This window comes from Tachyglossus aculeatus, chromosome 13 (genome assembly GCF_015852505.1).
Source record: "Tachyglossus aculeatus isolate mTacAcu1 chromosome 13, mTacAcu1.pri, whole genome shotgun sequence".
NCBI lineage: Eukaryota > Metazoa > Chordata > Mammalia > Monotremata > Tachyglossidae > Tachyglossus > Tachyglossus aculeatus.
The window spans coordinates 18,954,853-18,973,555 of record NC_052078.1 but is presented as its reverse complement, the minus strand read 5'-3'; the positions used below and the strand labels follow the sequence as shown (position 1 = coordinate 18,973,555).

General features: G+C 41.7%; 1 protein-coding gene across 1 annotated transcript; it reads right to left on the bottom strand.

Annotated features, from left to right (window-relative positions):
- Positions 1–14,648: 14,648 nt before the first annotated feature.
- On the bottom strand, positions 14,649–18,663 carry LOC119936246. The gene is made up of 3 exons (XM_038755754.1): positions 18,202–18,663; positions 17,454–17,520; positions 14,649–16,177 (listed from the first exon to the last, which is right to left on the bottom strand). The coding sequence occupies exons 1-3, from the start codon at positions 18,661–18,663 to the stop codon at positions 14,649–14,651; spliced, it is 2,058 nt and encodes a 685-aa protein (XP_038611682.1).
- Between the last annotated feature and the right edge of the window lie 40 nt (positions 18,664–18,703).

Here is an 18,703-nt window from a genome sequence, read left to right as displayed (position 1 = left end):
GTGAGGTTGGGAGAGGGAAGAATTATTTTTCCCATTTTACAGACAAGGATACTGAGTCTCCCCAAGGTCACATGATGGGCCCATAACTGGTACTAGACTGGGCTGATAAGAAATCCCACTGGAGATGTCACATGTATTTGCACATCCCAGGAGGTACAGTGGCTCTTTTGAAGAAGGATGATTTTAGATTCAGAAAGTAAAAGTAAAAAAAAAATATAAGGAAGCACTGAGAACAAGGTTATTGCATCCATCTGCTGTGGGTACCAGATGGCAGCTGTAATTTATGTTCAGGAAGTTTGTGTTTCCATTTCTCCAGGGCAAAATATAAAAGTGGATACACAGGGTTTTTTAAAATATCATGTTTCTAAGCTAGTCATAGGCACTTTGCATATTATGTAACTTTCTCCGTTCAGTTTGAAAGAGCTCCGATCCTCTTGAAGGTGGTAGATTCAAAACAAACAAAAGGAAACACTTCTTCACACGGAGGGTGGTAAGCATATGGAATTTGTTATCACAGGAAATCATGCAGGATGAAAATCTGCACAGATTGAAGAGGTGTTTAGATAAACTCATGGTCGAATGATCCATAATGGGTAACACAAGGGAAAGTTAGGGATGTAGAGAGCAATTTTAGGAGTATCCAATGATATTTTTGTCATCACAGGGTCGATGTTCAGTAGGATAATGATCACGACATTCCTCCAAGTATCCTATTATTCTGTAAGAGCTAATACTGTAAGTTCATTGTGGGCAGGGAACATGTCTACCACCTCTGTTGTATTGTACTCTCTCAAGTGCTTAGTACAATGTTCTGCACATAGTAAGTGCTAAAGGAATAAGCAGTCAGTTTTGTGTTCCTAAAGAGTCCTGCATTACAGAAAGCTCAAACTACTTTATCAACACTGCACATGCGCACATAACAGTTTCTTCCAGCACTACATCACTTTGTGTCCATAAAGATACCCACTGTGGGAAGAACAGTCCTCATTCCTCAGTAGTGTAACAGTAGTTTAACGCATATTATGATAGACTTGACTGTACTGGGCTGGATGGATCATTGGTCTGATACAATAATGGAATTTCTTTTTAGTTCCCTTGAATAGCTGTGCCCCATTTTTTGAAAATGAGAAAATGCAAACTAAATGAAGCAAATAAAATCCCATATTTAATAAGGGTGGGTATTTGCATCTGTGTAAAAATAATAGAACCAAAATAGCATCTTATCAATGTGGCATGGGTTTGGGTACATCAGTCAATCATATTTACTGAGCACTTAGGCTAGAGTACTGTGTGGGAGAATACAGTATAACAGATTTGATGGGCATGTTCCCTGCCTTTGTCTTTATAGGGTGAGCTTACAGTCTAAAGGGTACATTGGAAATGTTGCCAACTTGTACTTCCCAAACGCTTAGTACAGTGCTCTGCACACAGTAAGCGCTCAATAAATACGATTGATTGATTGTAAGCACTTGAAGAGCAGAGACCATCTCTCTTCTTTTGAATGCTCTAAGTTATATGTTCCCAAAACAGTGCTCTGTACACAACAGGTGCTCAATCAGTGCTGTTGATGATGTTGAAAATGGACCCGCCAGGTTGAAGGAGAAAAGGGTTGGGGGATCATTTATTGTGTGAGATTCGTTAACTAATTAAAGCCTGGGGATTTGGGTTCTCTGGAGTGGGGGATGAAGAAGTGTCCTTGGGTCAAAGATGATGTCACATTGTCCCATGGAGACAAAGCGACTTTGAGTTGTGAGCTCCTTGTGGGTAGGGATGGCGTCGATCAGTTCCGCCACTTTTCTGCTGTGTGATCTTGTGCAAGTCACTTCACTTTTTGGGGCCTTAGTTATCTCATCTGAATAATGGGGATTGAGACTGTGAGCCCCACATGGGACAGGGACTGTGTCCAACCTAGTTTGCTTGTACCCACTACAGTGCCTGGCACACTTAACAAATACCATTATTATTATAATAAGAATTATTAATAATAATATAAATAAATTACAGCTATGTATTTAAGTGTTGTGGGGCTGAGGGCGGGGTGAATAAAGGGACCAAATCAGGGTGATGCAGAAAGTAGTGGGGAAAAAGAAATGAAGCAGTTGGCAGTGAGATAGATGAGATTGAGGTACAGTGAATAGTTGGCATAATAGGAGCAAAGTATGTGAGCTGGGTTGTAATAGAGCAGCAAGATGTGGTAGGAGAGGGCAAGGTGATTGAGGAGTTTCTGTTTAATGCTGAGGTGGGTGGGCAACGACTGGAGGTTTTTGAGGAGTAGGGAAACATGGGCTGAACATTTTTGTAGGAAGATGATCCAGGCAGCAGAGTGAAGGATGGACTGGAGTGGGGCGGGAGAGGAGGGAGGTCAGCAAGGATGCTGTTACAGTTATCAGTGCAGGATAGAATAAGTGCTTGGATTAATGTGGTGGCAGTTCGAATGGCAAGGGCTGATTTTAGTGATGTTAAGAAGGTTGAACGGACAGGACTTAGTGTGATTGAGAATGAGAGAGATGCCAAGGATAATGCCAAGGTTAAGAGCTTGCGAGACAAGGAAGGATGGTGATGCTGCCTACATTAGAAACACTTTTAAAAACATTCTTAAATATGAAAAGTATGATATTGTGGTGTTTCTTAAAAATTCATGAAAGTACTTGGGTGAGTACAATAGAGTTAAAATAGAGTTGACTGAATTTTTCCATCTCCCATTTCTTTCCCCTCTCCCCATTCCTATCACAGTTCTTTTCTGGGGTTTTCTGACCCTGACCAGCAGTCATTTTCTTGTTAAAGAGGTACCTTACCACGAAAGGGTAGCAAGGAAGGGATTTCAAACTAGTTTCCCTTACATTCACTGCCAAAAGACGCTTCCTGAGCATCTTCTTACACTAGAAAATTCACTCTCACGGGAAGGCTATCAAGCATGTATGAGTAAGGGAAGAAAGCAAGTCTATAGAAACCATTTCATATCTAACATAATGAACAAAGGTGATTTTTATTTTACCACCCCATTCTTTTCTTTCCGAGCCAAACCCTTTATGGTATATTTCCAGCCAAAAAGAAAAATGCCCTATCTCAAAGTCTATACTATGCTAAACTTAATTGCATCTCAGAGCTTCCTTATCTCTAATTAAATGGAACAGCTAGCAAGGCTGTACGTTTTTTTCCATGGGGTTGTTTTTATAAATGAGTTGGAAAGGGCTAATTTAGGGGATTGTAATAAAGGTTCGGATTGGGAGTGTGGTGGGTCAGACATTTAGAGCTTCAAAGGCCCTCCTGCACTCACTCAATTCCCATGGGGATACAACTGTAGGGAGCTTTCGGGGGTCCCCAGCCCTTAACCACCCTCCTGGGCAAACCAATACCTCTACAAGAAGGGGAGGGAACATAGTAAGCACTTAACAAATACCTTAAAAAAACCCCCAAAACTAAAATGCAGTGTGAAATCATTGTTGAGAAGAAAACTATTTTTGTTTCCTTATGGGATTGTGACCAAAAGCCTATTAACTATTAAATCCATTTAAGGCTGTTACAAATGGGAGCTGTGCAAAAAATGTATTTGTTTTTCAGCCATTTTTTTGTAGTTATCTCCACAGAACTAGTGATTTGGGGATGTCTCTCTAAAGTCTGCCGAAATCTGTCTATACCTTAAAGCATTGAGTCATAATGAATGCTGTTCCTAATGCTAGTGTTCTACGTAGGCAACTAGAGCTAAAATGCTTAGTGTTTTCTAGGGATAGCTAGTGTTTAAATTCCCCTTCATGGGTATGATATTAAATCTGAAAAGTTAGAAGGATGGGGAATCCAAAATCAGTTCCCTGTATCAAAATCTGAGTTCAAACCAGACTGTCCAGAAAAATGACTCAGGGCCCTCAACCAGTTCTTTCTCCTTTACTTATCCTTGCTCTTCTTCTACAACCCAACTTGCACACTTCATTCCTCTAGTCCCAACCTACTCACTTTCCCATGTTCTCACATCACCATCATCGGCCCCTTGCTCCTGCCCTCCCTCCTGTCTGGAACTCCCTCCCCATATATATCTGACAGACCCCCACTCTTCAAAGCCCTAATTTTCAATCATATTTATTGAGCGCTTACTGTGTGCAGAGCACTGTACTACGCGCTTGGGAAGTACAAATGCTCAACATAGAGAGATGGTCCCTACCCAACAACGGGCTCACAACGTAGCCCCTAATGAAAGCATGTCTCTTCCAGGGAGCCTTTCCTGAACTAAACCCTCATTTTCCTCCTGCTATATTCCATCCCTATTGCCGTGCACTTAGTCCCACTGTCTTAGGTACTCCTCTCCCACCAACTAGTGTACATATCTTTGTCTTCAGTTGCTTCCTTTACTTGTAATTTAATGTCTGTGTCCCCTGAAAATCCTAAACTCCTTGAAAGCAGTGACCACATTTACCAACTCTATTGGACTCTCCCAAGTGCTGTGCACAAAGTAAGTACTTAATAACTATGATCCATCAATCAATTGCATTTATTGAGCACTTACTGCTTACTGAGCATTTGGGAGAGTACACTGTAAGAGCTGGTAGACAAGTTCCTTGCTCACAATGAGCTTACAGTCTAGAGGATGATCAAACATTGTAGATTGATATAACTAAATTTTGGTCAGGATCAATGAGAATAGGGCAGAAGGTTAAAAATGGGGTTTTGGAGCCATCCAAATTTAAGGAAGGAAGTGTGGAAGGAGTCAGAATGTGTCTGGACTTCTTGTTCAGGGAGTTGGGGATAATGGTGACCTGAGCCAAGACATGGTGCTGCTGGACAAAGGGCACAGATACATTCTTTACCACATCCAGTTTGTCATTTTCCTTTCAAAAGCAGACAAAATTAAGCATCTTCTGTTATTCTCCTGCTGAAAGTCGTCTTGCGGACTAGAGAGGAAAATACCTTTAATATTAACACTGCATGGATCAGATGGGTTCCATTTGCTAGCTTGTTAAAATAAAACTGCTAGAAGAATGGGAAGATGAAGATGATTAAATGAAAGACACTGTGAAACCATGGCAAATCGAATACATACACATGTTAAATTTTGAGCTAAATAATCTCAGACAAATAATTATAAGAAAGAGAAGCAGTGTAACATGCAATCCAAAATTGTGTCTTAATTGAACTGAGTGGTTTGAGGATGGCTAAAAAAAAAAACTGCCATGAACTCCACTGGGAATGTGGGGTTAATAGTAATTATTGTAGTATTTGTAGCCTGTTACTGTATGCTAAGGAAATTGAGCTTTCTTCAGGTAAGACAGAAGTACTCACTATCCCAGAAATTATTAGAAAACAAGTGATTTCTACCACAGTGTGTTTTCATTGTAAATTGTGGCCAGTACACAACATCAGAATTAGGGAACGTTCTTTAGACAGCACATATCTTTTTTATGGTATTCGTTAAAGCATTTACTATGCTTAACTGTACTAAGCGCTGGGGTAGATACAAGATAATCAGGTTGGTCACAGTCCGTGTCCCACATGGGCCTCACAGTCTTAAGCCCCCATTTTACAGATTAGGTAACTGGGGCACAGAGTAGTTAAGTGACTTGCCCTAGGTCACTCCAGCAGACAAGTGGTGGAGCAGGAGTAGGATTTAGGACCTTTTAACTTCCAGGCTCGTGCTATATCCAACTAGGGTACAGTGCTTCCAGGGTACAGGTTGATGTGGTGTCGGAAGAAATGGTTGTGCGTATACATGTGATACCAATCAAGGCTTAAACCCTACCCTGTTTGTTGTATTTAATCTGGGGTTCTTCAAGAATGCAACCCTAACATTACAGAACTGATTGTACTTTAAATATATGCAATATAGCCATTTTCAACCACTTTGATGTTAATTATCTCATTCTTTCTGCTCCAGTGCTGTGAGGTAGGAAGTAGCATAAGTGAGAAAACCAAGGCACAGAGAGGTCAAGTAATTTTCCCAGTGTCACACAGCACAGGAGCAGAACTGTGGCGTAGAACCCCAAGTCTGGACTCCAAATCTTAAACTCTTCCACTAGACCACCCTGCCTCCCTTTATATCTACTAAATCTTCAGCCTATCAAAGGACTCTTTCAAAGTAAGCCAAGTACCTGGTTCCTTAAACAACTGTTTGTCATAGTCTGCCCTAGGGTCTTAAATCTGCATTATTTTATCCTTAAATGGTTACTACACCTCTGATATGACTGCTAAATCAAAATGCTATTTAAAAAACTCCATCTCATAAATTTCTTTTCAGAAAGAATCTCCTGCAGTTGTCAAAAGCTGTATGAAATATTTAGAACATAATAGCTACCATTGTTTATACAAAAATCTTTTAGTGACAAAGTGCAGTATTTATGTACCATCCTAAAATGAGAAAATTTTTCCTTTGGATGTACACTAACTGAACAGGCTTTTCTTAATTGTCTCTTTTTAAATGTCTGTACATATTTGCCATGGTTGGATAAACATGCCATTATCTGGGAGCTTTTGAGGCTATTATTGTTTCTAATAATGTAATGAGATTTAGAGAGTACCGTTGAGGTTGATATTGAGTTCACCCAGGATTTTAATTTTGAATTAGCACTATTGATTCTGCCCTCAAACTACAGTTCACTGGTTTTTACTACCTGAAGTTTGTTAAATTTTAATAGCAACATTGTTGAAATTCACCTTCATGTAGTTTTCCTGGTGCCCATAATACAAAAACACTCCACTGAAAAGTGATTAGAAATCCCAAACTGAAAAGCTGACACATCTAAAAAATGAAATTCTCTGTGCCAGCAGGGATCCATGCGTCATTTTTGTACAGTATTTTAATAATTTAGATTATCTTCATCAACCAGGATGCTGAAAAACTTGTATCTGTTAGAGTGTTAATCAATCAATCAATCGTATTTATTGAGCGCTTACTGTGTGCAGAGCACTGTACTAAGCACTTGGGAAATACAAGTTGGCAATCTTGGAATGTGATGTTTTGTGTATCTTTAATGAGAGATGATAATTTTTAGCATTTGCCAGTTAATCATCACCTTTTTAGCCAATTCAGCATTTCAGTCTTTTCATTCATTGAGTAGTATTTATTGAGTGCTTACTGTGTGCAGAGCACTGTACTAAGCGCTTGGAAAGTATAATTCAGCAATAAAGAGGAACAATCCCTGCCCTCACCGGGTTTTTGAGGTCTTGGCTTAAATGTGGAGGTGAAGTGAATCTCCACAGTATTTAAAAGCTCATCAGGAAACTGCAAAGTAAACCAAGGAGATCACACTTTAAAAACACACTAGTTCAGGTAAAATGTGTAGGTAGAATACAGTGCATTGGAAACCAAAAAGCTATCACCATTTAACTCATCAGGAAACTTCAAACTAAAACAAGGAGATCACACTTTAAAAACACAGTAGTTCAGGTAAAATGGGTAGGTAAAATACAGTGTATTGGAAACCAACAGAGCTACCACCATTTAACGTCAACATAAATGTCACCATTTATTGAAGAGCAGCAAGGTTTAGAGGAAAGAGCACAGGCCTGGGTGTATGGAAACCTGGATCTATTCACATTCTCATTGTGAACAGACTCCCTTTGGAACCCAGGGTTCCGAATGTGGTTGTCATATGTTGCCAACTTGTGCTTCCCAAGCGCTTAGTACAGTGCTCTGCACACAGTAAGCGCTCAATAAATACGATTGAATGAATGAATCTCTCCCAAAGTGCCATAAGAACAGAAAAAACAATGTAGACCAGTGGTAGCTCAGACAGCAGCTCCAGGGTGTTTGGAGGAACTGTGAGAGGGCTGCCCTTCTTGTCATCCATCCTCTTGGCTAGGGATGGACCTTCCAGTAGATCTAACTTTCCCTCCGGTAAGCCATTTCAAAATATATGTCCATGAACTCACTGTCATGCTTAAATGGGTAATAATAATAATAATGGCATTTATTAAGCGCTTACTATGTGCAAAGCACTGTTCTAAGTGCTGGAAATGGAACCAATGCTGAACCAAGCCTACATTCAGTAAAGTCTTGTTTGTATTGATCATTCACATAATCATAATCAGCCTCAAATAATGGCGTATATGAAGTCACCTGCACTTTTTTGGCTTTGAAGGAGCCTGTAAGAGCTCTTATTTGGAATTGATGCAAGGCATCTGCAGTGCTACATTTTCCAGAGCACGTGCTTTCAATTAATTTGCTCAGAAGTTTTTTATATTCAACAACCAAGGGCTTCTGTCATGGGGCTGAGAAGCAGCTACTCACCTTAAATCACTCAATAGCTCCCATTTATGTTGAAGTAATTAGTTTAAGGCTCCTATAAAATATAGGAAGCCCTTAACTGGTTTTCATTGTTGGTGTTAAGAGGATAAGCAGGTGAACACAAATCCCAGAAAAGCTTTTAGAGACACAGAACAAAGCAGGTGACAAAGGATCTTTTAGGATAGGTAATAATGAAAGCTTAGCTTTTCATTCTTTTTCAGTCTAAAAGATATGCCAACAACTATTCAGAAACTAACATCCATGTCCCGTTTTGAATTAATCTATCAGGAGGCAAAACCCGAAGCATTTTATTTTTCCTATTTCTAGATTGCAAATTCCATTCTTAAACTTGGAATTAAGATCTAAGATAACACACACTTTTCTTCTTGTAAAACCTGGAAAGCAGAGCTTTTCAATCGGAAGAATTGATGGAAGATAACAGATCAGTTACTCACAATAGAACAATATAGAACACTTCTGGATGGGCAAGTTTTACAGTAGTGTTGAGCTTAAGAACTCTATTTTTTCCCAGGTTAAGACATCATTTGTTAATTGCAAGAAAGTAAACCTTCTTTAGATCTGGGCAACAGTGAACTTTGCTCAGAGACTCAGCATCGAATCAGATGGCTAAGCGTCCGTGACCTTGTGGAATGGTCACTTTCTTCTTGAGGACTGAGCAGGGATCATCATCCTCTGTTGCCCATTTGTCAGAAATTGTAGGAAGTTCCATCTCTTCTATCTCCTGTTCTCATTTATCATCAAAAGCCCACCTCCTCTGGAAAGAATTGCTTGATGCAGATTCCCTATTCACCAATCCCTTCTCAGCATATTCAGTTTTAAGGGCAGACAAAATGGAATGATGCCACAGATTTCAAGGAGCTGCACATATCCTGAGCCCTAAACATCATGGCCCCAAGGCACTGATACTTGGCGGACCCAGACAAGTGTCCGGGGGTTGGAGGGGTGAAGAGGGATGACGGGAGAATTTAAAGACAGGTACTTCTTTCCACTATAATAGTTCCGCTCCTTAAATCCCATTCATCTGTGACCTGAGTTTGGGGTTCCATTGAAATCTGTAATTAACCTCTCAGGCTCAATCAGTTCTTAAAACTCTCTCTCCTCTCTGTTCCTGCTTTCCAAGGACCGGGAAAAGATGGGTTCGAATAGGTACACTGAACTAATACTGCTAGCCCTGATCACATTCTTGCAATTAGGAGATTGTAAACTCCTCATGGGCTGGGAGCTTGTCTACCAACTGTATTGTACTCTCCCAAGTGCTCGGTACAGTGCTATGCACACAGTAAGCGCTCATTAAATACTATTAATTGACTGATCTAGCTGTATAGATTGAAACTGATGCCACATAAATTTCGTATTTATCATATTTGTCACTCATGACTCCTTTATGATCATAAGCTCCCGAAGGACTGGGATTATAGTGACATACCTCTCAGCCCCTTCGATTTGGAGGCAGATGGTAATGTCATCCTGCTTTGGTCTTTTCAACCCCTTGTGCGTACATGAATAGGATCTCACTGTCCATAGCATCATCTTCAAATACGAAGGACAGCAGTATAGGAAGAAAAGTGTGTTTTTCATATAGTACACTTGGTGAAAATGTGCAGCATTTTTGTAGTCAGTAGGACACATTCAGCAGGTGTCCATGGACTAAATTCACATAAAAAATATATCCCTACATGAACATAGGATGGTAACACATGAAGAATTCTATCTCATTATGCAGCGTACTTGAAAGAAATTCCAGAAAGGCATTGGGATTTGCTGTAGTGAGGCTTTAAAGATAAATTAAACCTCATTGAAAATGGTGTGTCCTCTTTCTGGGCTAACTGAGTTAAGATTCAGCAGAGGATTGCAGTGAAGAAAGCATTTATTTTGCTTTGCAACTTTAAGATCCAATCACACTGTAAGGTAGATGGAGTATTTGAAACCAAACAGGGAAATATACCAACAACTGAAGGTATTATGAGCATTAAATGACTAACGATTAAATAACGTTAAATGATTAAATAACATTAAGTGACAACCCATCTCCCATCTTCAGCAGTTGGTGATGAGCCATTGGTAAAGGCTGAAAAGGTGGGGCCTGGAAAACAGATTATTCCATGATTTAAAAAATAAGATTTCAACACTGCTTCTCAAAGACTTTTTCCCCCTGGGTCCTCTGCCTCAAGAGAAAGTCAGTAGTTTGTCTAGTAGATTGTAAACCTCTCGAGGGCAGTGTCTTATAATTTTTTGTACTCTGTCTACCAAGTGCCTAATGCAGTTCTCTGCACACAATAAGCACCAAATAAATGTGTGTAGATCTGTGAGAAGAAATTTATTTTTTATGACTACCACCTTCCTGTCTCAAATGTGTTACCCCTCAGGATGAGAGAATACAGATTGCCAAGACAAAATTTGTCAAGCCATTCCCTCCCCTCACTCAATTCAGGGATAAAACTTCGTCATCATCAATAAATACGATTGATGATGATAAAACTTGGGGAAAAGGGAAGTACCTTAGCAGATCAAAGGAACCAATGACCTGTCCTGGGACACTTTAAAGTTTCCCAATAAAAAAAATGTGTTCCTTTGGGTGATTTTATTATCATATGTTGGCTACTAAAGTGTAAAACAGTGGAGACATTTTCTTGATCATGAAATATCTTGTGATGTCCTTCCCATTCACCAGTTCAATAGTAACCATGTGATACCAAGAGTCAGTCACGTGTTTCTGAATGAATACCTGGGCACATAACCTCATAGCAAAAATGCCATGGTCCCGCTGCACCTCTGTGGGAATAAACACTAACCTCAATTCTGAATAGGCCACATCAGTAGAAAACAGAGGAACAATTTTATTTGGATTTAATTCCCTAAAATGATATCATTCAAATATTAAACAGAAAATAGTATTTCAAATCCAAGAAATAAATCTAGCCCCATACAATTTGGTATTAAAAGTCAATGTAAACAAAGAAGAGTTTCAGGAATTTACTCTGCCTTCCATTAATGCCAGGAGAACATTAGCATGGAGAAAGTAAACCTCCTGATTCTTCGCATATTAAAGGATATATTAGTGCAGCTCTGGGAGCGAGTTGGGCTAAGCAGGGCAGATTGAAATCGTGATGGCCCAAGACAGAGAAAATCTCTGGAGCCTTCTCAGGTTCAAAGTCATCCCTTGAGAGTGAACACTCCCTTACAGAGCACTCACTCCCCTTCTAGACATTGCTGAAACTATGTTTTCCTCTCAGTAGTGTCAGCAGAAGTAGATGTTGGGGAGGAATTGGTGTTGGGATGGCAACAGGGCCTCTGAAGATAGTGGGCCTGGGACAGCTGCCCTTCTAGCCCAATAGGTAAAGGAGCCCGCCTGCAGAGAGACAGTAAACACCCACAAGCCATCGCTGTGTTCCACCTTACCACTCCTTTGCCCCTCATAATCCCTTGAATGTGGTTTCAAACACCCTTCAGAATAGGGGAAACTGAGCTCAACATTAAATTGAGGAAAGTTTTCTTGACACTCTCACCCTGTGAACCTCTAAATGTAGAAGAACTTTGCATAAAAAATACATTCCTGGAAATGCATTAAAGTATGTTCATTTCCAGGAGTGGCAAACCTTCCTCTTTACCAGAAATTTCCATAGCAGCTGCTTCCCCAGAGACAATTCAGATCAAGGCTGCTCATCTGCCCATATGTATGTATGTTTGTACATATTTATTACTCTATTTATTTTACTTGTACATAGCTATTCTATTTATTTTATTTTGTTAGTATGTTTGGTTTTGTTCTCTGTCTCCCCCGTTTAGACTGTGAGCCCACTGTTGGGTAGGGACTGTCTCTGTATGTTGCCAATTTGTACTTCCCAAGCACTTAGTACAGTGCTCTGCACATAGTAAGCGCTCAATAAATACGATTGATGATGATGATGATGATCTTCAACCAGACTAGCTGGAGTGGGCTAAGAGGTAGAATTCGCCTTCAAAACAATGCTAAACCTGCAAAATAGGTTTTTCTTCCTCTGCATCTAAAATCCACCCTAACTTCCCTCTTGTGGTCAAGATTAGATGATTTATTTAAAAGTGAAAAGACAAGGACTTTATTTCCTGCTAGTGGAACCTGGGTCTGTCAGTCGTCTTAGGTGTTGGGGGCTGGTGACTGTGGGGCCGTTGAAAATAATGCCACATAAAAAATGCCTTCCTCCTTGGGAAGACTCAGTCTATTACTGCTATTTATAGGGTCTATCACTGTTTGATTCACCTCTTTTCCAAACAGACCACAAACAGATTTGCTCCAAACAAATGCACCACAAACAGCTAACAAAGCTGTTAGCTGGCCACATTAATCCCCTACCATTGACAGTCATCGTTTCTGACTGTATTTCATTTACCATGGCACTTAACACAGTGTTTAGCCCACAGTAAACATTTGATAAATACCGTGACTCTGTTATTACCATTAGTATTAGTATGCCTTTCTCTGGTGTTTTCTCATAATATTCCTTCCGCTCACCCTGCCTCCAACACCTCACTTCAGCTCCCAGGGCAGTGGTTGGTCGGATACACAGCTGTCAGCTCTGTTGGTAGAGGGAATCTCTCCTTTTTTATGATACTTGTAAAGCACTTACTTTGTGCTAAGCACTGGGGTAGAACCAAGATAATCAGGTTGGACACAGGGACCTGTCCCATATGGGGCTCCCAGTCCAAGCATGAGAGACTGGGATATAACCCCCATTTTATAGTTGAGGAAATCGAGGTCCAGAAAAGTTAAGTAACTTGCCCTTGCTCACCCAGCAGGCAGGATTAGAATCCAAGTCCTCTCACTTCCAGGCCTGTGCTCTGTCTAAGCCACGCTGCGTCCATTGGTAGGGTTTCCCTTGTAATGAGTGGATACAGGATGGCAGCCTTCTTCAGGGTTAGCCTCGGTCCATTTTTAGGATTAGCTGGAAGCACTAATTTAATATTGGCTCCGAGGCGTATCTTGGGGTGGCCATCATTAGATAAAGTGTTTCTTAGGGTATTACTAGGAACAGCATGGCATAGCGGATAGAGCATGAACCTTGGAGTCAGAAGGTCATGGGTTCTAATCCCAGCTCCACCGCCTGTCTGCTGTGTGACCTTGAGCAAGTCACTTCACTTCTCTGGGCCTCAGTTGCCTCATCTGTAAAATGGGGATTGAGACTGTCCCCACGTGGGACAGAGACTGTATCCAACTTGATTTGCTTGTATCCATCCCAGTGCTCAGTACAGTGCCTGGCACACAAGTGCTTAACAAATGCCATTATTATTATTATTAGCAGAGGCAGCTAAAGATAGGAGCAATAGGGTTTGGATCACCCGCTGAGGTTCTGGGCTGGGAAGGGCAGAATAGGACAGGACAAGGAGCTAGCTGCATTCTGGAGAGTTAGCGTTGGGTAGGCTGACTAGGAGGCTGTTGATCTGGAAACCCTAGGCAAAGGGGAATGATGGTCTGGCGGTCCATACAGACATGAGAGAATCCCATATTTTCCCAAGTCATCCCATCCTACGGCACCACCTGAAAGCTGTGTAGAAAAGAATCTCAGTAATTAAAGCCTGGTCACCATGCTGATATCCCAACTCACTCATCACTGAGACTGTCCGTCTGATTTCTGTTTTCCCCCCATCACTTTGCTTCCTAATGGACTGGTGGCTAGAAACAATCCAAGCAATCAGCTCAGCGATTACCAACAGGAGGACGATATCCACCATCTTTACCTTAGGTCTCCTAGAGGTTTTCACTAATAAGCTTAAGCAGGGGGAGAAAAAATATTATGAGAAATCAGAAAGGAGTTAAATATAAAAAATGCCAAAAAGAATAAACCCTGAAGTTAAAAATAGAATCTAAATATTGAAAGACTAGTAAAAGATCAACAGGGATAAATAAGTCAGAGGAGACAGCATAAATAAGCGTAAAATTAATAACATTCCCTTAAAGTGGATGTTGTAAATTATAGGTTGAACTGCAAAGTCTATATTTAACTTTAATTTGTGGCACATCATCTATGTGCGTGAACATGGAAATCTTTCCAATAGATTTGTCTGATATGACAAAACTGGCAGGCAATTGCCAAAGGCAATTGTATATGAACTTAGAGTTAATACCAGGCAAGGCCATTGGTTTCAGTTGAACTTTGATCTCTAACCATTTTTACAGAAAACTACCTGCTTTTAAAAGAATGTCTTTTCCAAATTAGCACCTGACCTGAGCCCTAGGCTCTCTGACTTCAATCCAAGTTAAGCGTTCACAGTGTAGGTTTCTTACAGAGAGTCTTCTGCTTATATAGGTAATCCAGCTCATGGTGTTTTAGAGTTGACTTGTGGAAAGAATAATATAAGGCTGGGCTGATTTACAATGTGTAGACTCTTGGATATTAATTCAGTGGTTGAGACCAGCCAGCTGGCCAGTTTTTACCATTCGTTAAGAAGGTTGAGATGAGATCCACAAAATGGATATGCCAGTGCCGTGTTCGTGAGCGATCTGATTGATCCTTCCACGGACACAGTCAAGGGAAACAGAAATCATTGTACCATTGTGGACTTCAAAAGAAGAACGGAAACCCACATTGGTCCATAGGCTTCCCTCTGGCATTTGACCTCCAATTTGCTGAGCAAGTACTGCTGATTGCGACTGACCACGGATCCGCTCGTTCAGAGTTATTTTGATTACATTACACGAGTGGATCAACTTTAGATTAAAAGCAACGCTGGCGACTCCCTTTTCAGTAAACACGAAATACTTCTGAGCCAACGGTCCGGAAGAAACCAGCCGAATCTGGTTCTCATTGGATGTGACGAGGTTGAAATCCAAAACTTTGTTCCTGACAGCTCCCGTGGGTAACCCTGAAACGGAAACAGTGGCTGAAAGAGCGGTAGAGACTGCTGACGGGATCCAGATGAGGCTAAACGTACTGACACCAGAGTTGTCTCCAAAATAGCGCACGCTGCACTCAGCTGGGGACAGAATCTCAAAGCTTATCAGGTCCCCGGCATGGACTTTGGTGGCCCCAGAGGATGACAGTGTCGTGTCTCTGTAATTGACGCCAGACTTGAAAACGTTCCCCAGTTCAATGCGGGTGCCGTTGCGGGTGATGTAAGAAATCAAGGAGAAGCCTTCCCGGACACACGTGTGGCCCATGGAATACAGGGCTTGGTGGAAAACAAACTTGATGACTCCTGCCTCGGTGAACTTTATACCTCTTCCGTCGTGAGATAAGCTGATCATATACGGGTCAGACACCGAGGTGATTTTAAAAGTTGGGCGGTGGTTCGTTTGGTAGTGGACTGCGGTTGACATCTGGGCGCTCATGGCCACAGCCCCCGTGTCGTGGGACAACCAGAAGATACTGAGGGATGTGCTGAGGTTGTACACGTTCAAGTCTTTACTCCGGTTACAGAACTGATTTGGGCTCTTCAGGGTCACCGAGAGGGTCTGGCTGGGTTCTACCTCAGCCGAACTGCTTAACGTGGTGCTCTGGATGTACTTGCCCTCCGGCTGCTCAATTCGAACCCCGCCGAGTTCGTACCCCTCCTCGCTGCCATTTAACCTCAGGGAGAGCTGGAGAAAGGTCCGGCAGTTGTGTTTCACAGCGAAATTGAGGTCGGCCCACACCAGGCCGTGTTGCCTGAAGACTAGGTGAGTGTCTTCAACCCATCCCATTTCCCCCGGCTGTTCGCCTTCGATCTTGAGGTTAAAGCCGGAGTAGACCGGGATGTCACCTGTCTCTGTGTGGGGTAAGGCCACGTCTGCAGCCCAGGCCTCAGAGAGTCGACTTTCTCTGGGGGCGGCACAAACGGTGTCACTGATGGCAGCACAGGGCATTGCCACCACTCCTTCCTCACACGCCATACAGGCCTGGCATTCCTGCATTTCTTTATTGAAGAAATACCCTTCGCCACACAGTCCCAGCGCCGCATCCTTCTCAGCCACCCCTAGGCACCGGAAACCCCCTGTTCAGCAGAGAAAACACCATCTCAATGGCATACGTACTCTAAGGGCTGAGGCCTCAGAAAATTACGGTTCAAAATTTGGCTTAGAAAAATGTCAATCGGTTGTATTTAATGAGCGCTTACTGTGTGATGCCCTTGGGTGATGAAAAAGACAAGAAATTAGCTTCCCAGCCATGGCCGCCTATTCCGTATTCCTGTTAAGTGTCGTTCCCAATCTGCAGAACTGCAGATCTGACGGGAGCCGTTGCCAGAGCCGCTCAGTAACAAAAACCTGTATTTACTGGCTGAAAAAAAAAGTCTATCCAGGAAAGCATTTGGGGAAAGGAGGATTTGTAGTAAGCAGGTGGGATTCCCTCTGCCCATCCGCCAATCTAGCTCTCTTCCTCCCTTCAAGGCCCTGCTGAGAGCTCACCTCCTCCAGGAGGCCTTCCCAGACTGAGCCCCTTCCTGCCTCTCCCCCTCGTCCCCCTCTTCATCCCCCCATCTTACCTCCTTCCCTTCCCCACAGCACCTGTATATATGTATATATGTTGCTACATATTTATTACTCTATTTATTTATTTATTTTGCTTGTACATATCTATTCTATTTATTTTATTTTGTTAGTATGTTTGGTTTTGTTCTCTGTCTCCCCCTTTTAGACTGTGAGCCCACTGTTGGGTAGGGACTGTCTCTATATGTTGCCAACTTGTACTTCCCAAGCGCTTAGTACAGTGCTCTGCACATAGTAAGCGCTCAATAAATATGATTGATGATGATGGTGATTTGAGGGTGTGGTGGGTGTGCAGAAACCAAATCAATGTTTCCTGATCATTTTTCCCTGGGGACACTCAACACCAATCTGTGGACACAACCCCTCTTCCCAACCAGAATCCAGAATGTCTCTCATCCACTTTCTTTTATCCCAGCACATGTGATTCACTGAGCAGGGATGACAGAGAACTTGAGCAACAGAGACATCTGTGCATAGTCACGGAGGGCCAAAGATGGCAGCCAATTAAAATTTCTATACAGGTTCTTAAAGCACATTGGGTGGGTGCCAGTGTCCTGCATTTTTAGACTGTGAGCCCACTGTTGGGTAGGGACTGTCTCTATATGTTGCCAACTTGTACTTCCCAAGCGCTTAGTACAGTGCTCTGCACACAGTAAGCGCTCAATAAATACGATTGATGATGATGCATGACATTCTCTTGGCCTATCTGGGATGCTCCTTCACAGTCCGTGTCTCAAAAGGGGATGCTCTTCCACCTACATTTAGAAAATGGCTTTGACTCACCTGGAGTATTCAGACATTTTATCTTTTCACCACAAATGTTGGGAGATTCAGTGCACTCATCTGTGTCCTGTAAAATAAAATCATCACATGTCTTCACTTACAAGGTACAAGTGGAATGTGAATCATTTTTAATGCTGACTTTCATCACCCTGTTTTGAGGAAACAATCCGTATAATAAAATTTCAAGAGAAGCAGCGTGGCTCAGTGGAAAGAGCCCGGGCTTTGGAGTCAGAGGGCATGGGTTCAAACCCCGGCTCCACCAATTGTCAGCCGTGTGACTTTGGGCAAGTCACTTAACTTCTCTGTGCCTCAGTTACCTCATCTGTAAAATGGGGATCAAGGCTGTGAGCCCCCCCGTGGGACAACCTAATCACCTTGTAACCTCCCCAGCGCTTAGAACAGTGCTTTGCACATAGTAAGCGCTTAATAAATGCCATAAAAAACAGATGAATTGACATCATCAGATGAGCTATGCAAATTTGTAAATCTTAAAAGAGGATGCATTTAAACTCCATAGGTCTTAATAATTTAGGCAAATTATTTTTGCAGTGTTTAAATTGTTCATTACTCATGACTTTAAAAATGATTTTGAACAAGTATTTCACAAGTGTTTTTTTCCAAGACAAATGAACTTATTCCAACTTTTTTCTCTGACTCACTTCATCAAAGAATGTGAGGAATGCTTTTCAATTCTTCAAGAAACTATGAAAAATCACGGACTCTAAGGTATAGAATTGTAATATTTCACCTGACAAATCCGATCAGCATTTGCGGAACATTCGGACATTTGAAAAAAGCCAGCAGGGCACAGAGTGCATTTTTCACACCATGATGGTGTCTTTTGGAAATTGCAAAATTCATCACTTTCACACGGGCCACAGTCCAGTGAAGGTTGCCTGACACCAGTCTCTTTTGCATCAACTCCAACTTTATGCACCGCGTAGGATGTTTGGAGATGATTTCTGACCTGCTTGTGAAGTCCTTGAAGATGAGTTTGGAAATACTGCTGAATGTCCTCCTGCAAACTCTGGAATGACATCTGCTTCACTGTGTCAAAAAGCATGCCATACTGAATTTTTATCATGTCCATTTGAGTGTACATTTTCATCTGCTGTTCCAGAATTTCTTGTTGCTGGTTAATCAGTGTATTCTGCTGCTCGGTAAGCTTTTGCTGCAAATCTGCAATTACCTTCTGTTGGCTTTTCAGCATCTCAATGAATTTTTCCTGTCCTTTAGCAAGTTGAAGTTGT

Coding starts and splice junctions, on each gene's coding strand:
- LOC119936246 (XM_038755754.1), bottom strand. CDS start 18,663: ATGCTGAAAAGCCAACAGAAGGTAATTGCAGATTTGCAGCAAAAGCTT. Junction 17,521..18,201: donor ATGCTGATCGGATTTGTCAG/GTGAAATATTAC, acceptor TTTATTTTACAG/GACACAGATGAGTGCACTGA. Junction 16,178..17,453: donor AAAATGTCTGAATACTCCAG/GTGAGTCAAAGC, acceptor TCTGCTGAACAG/GGGGTTTCCGGTGCCTAGGG.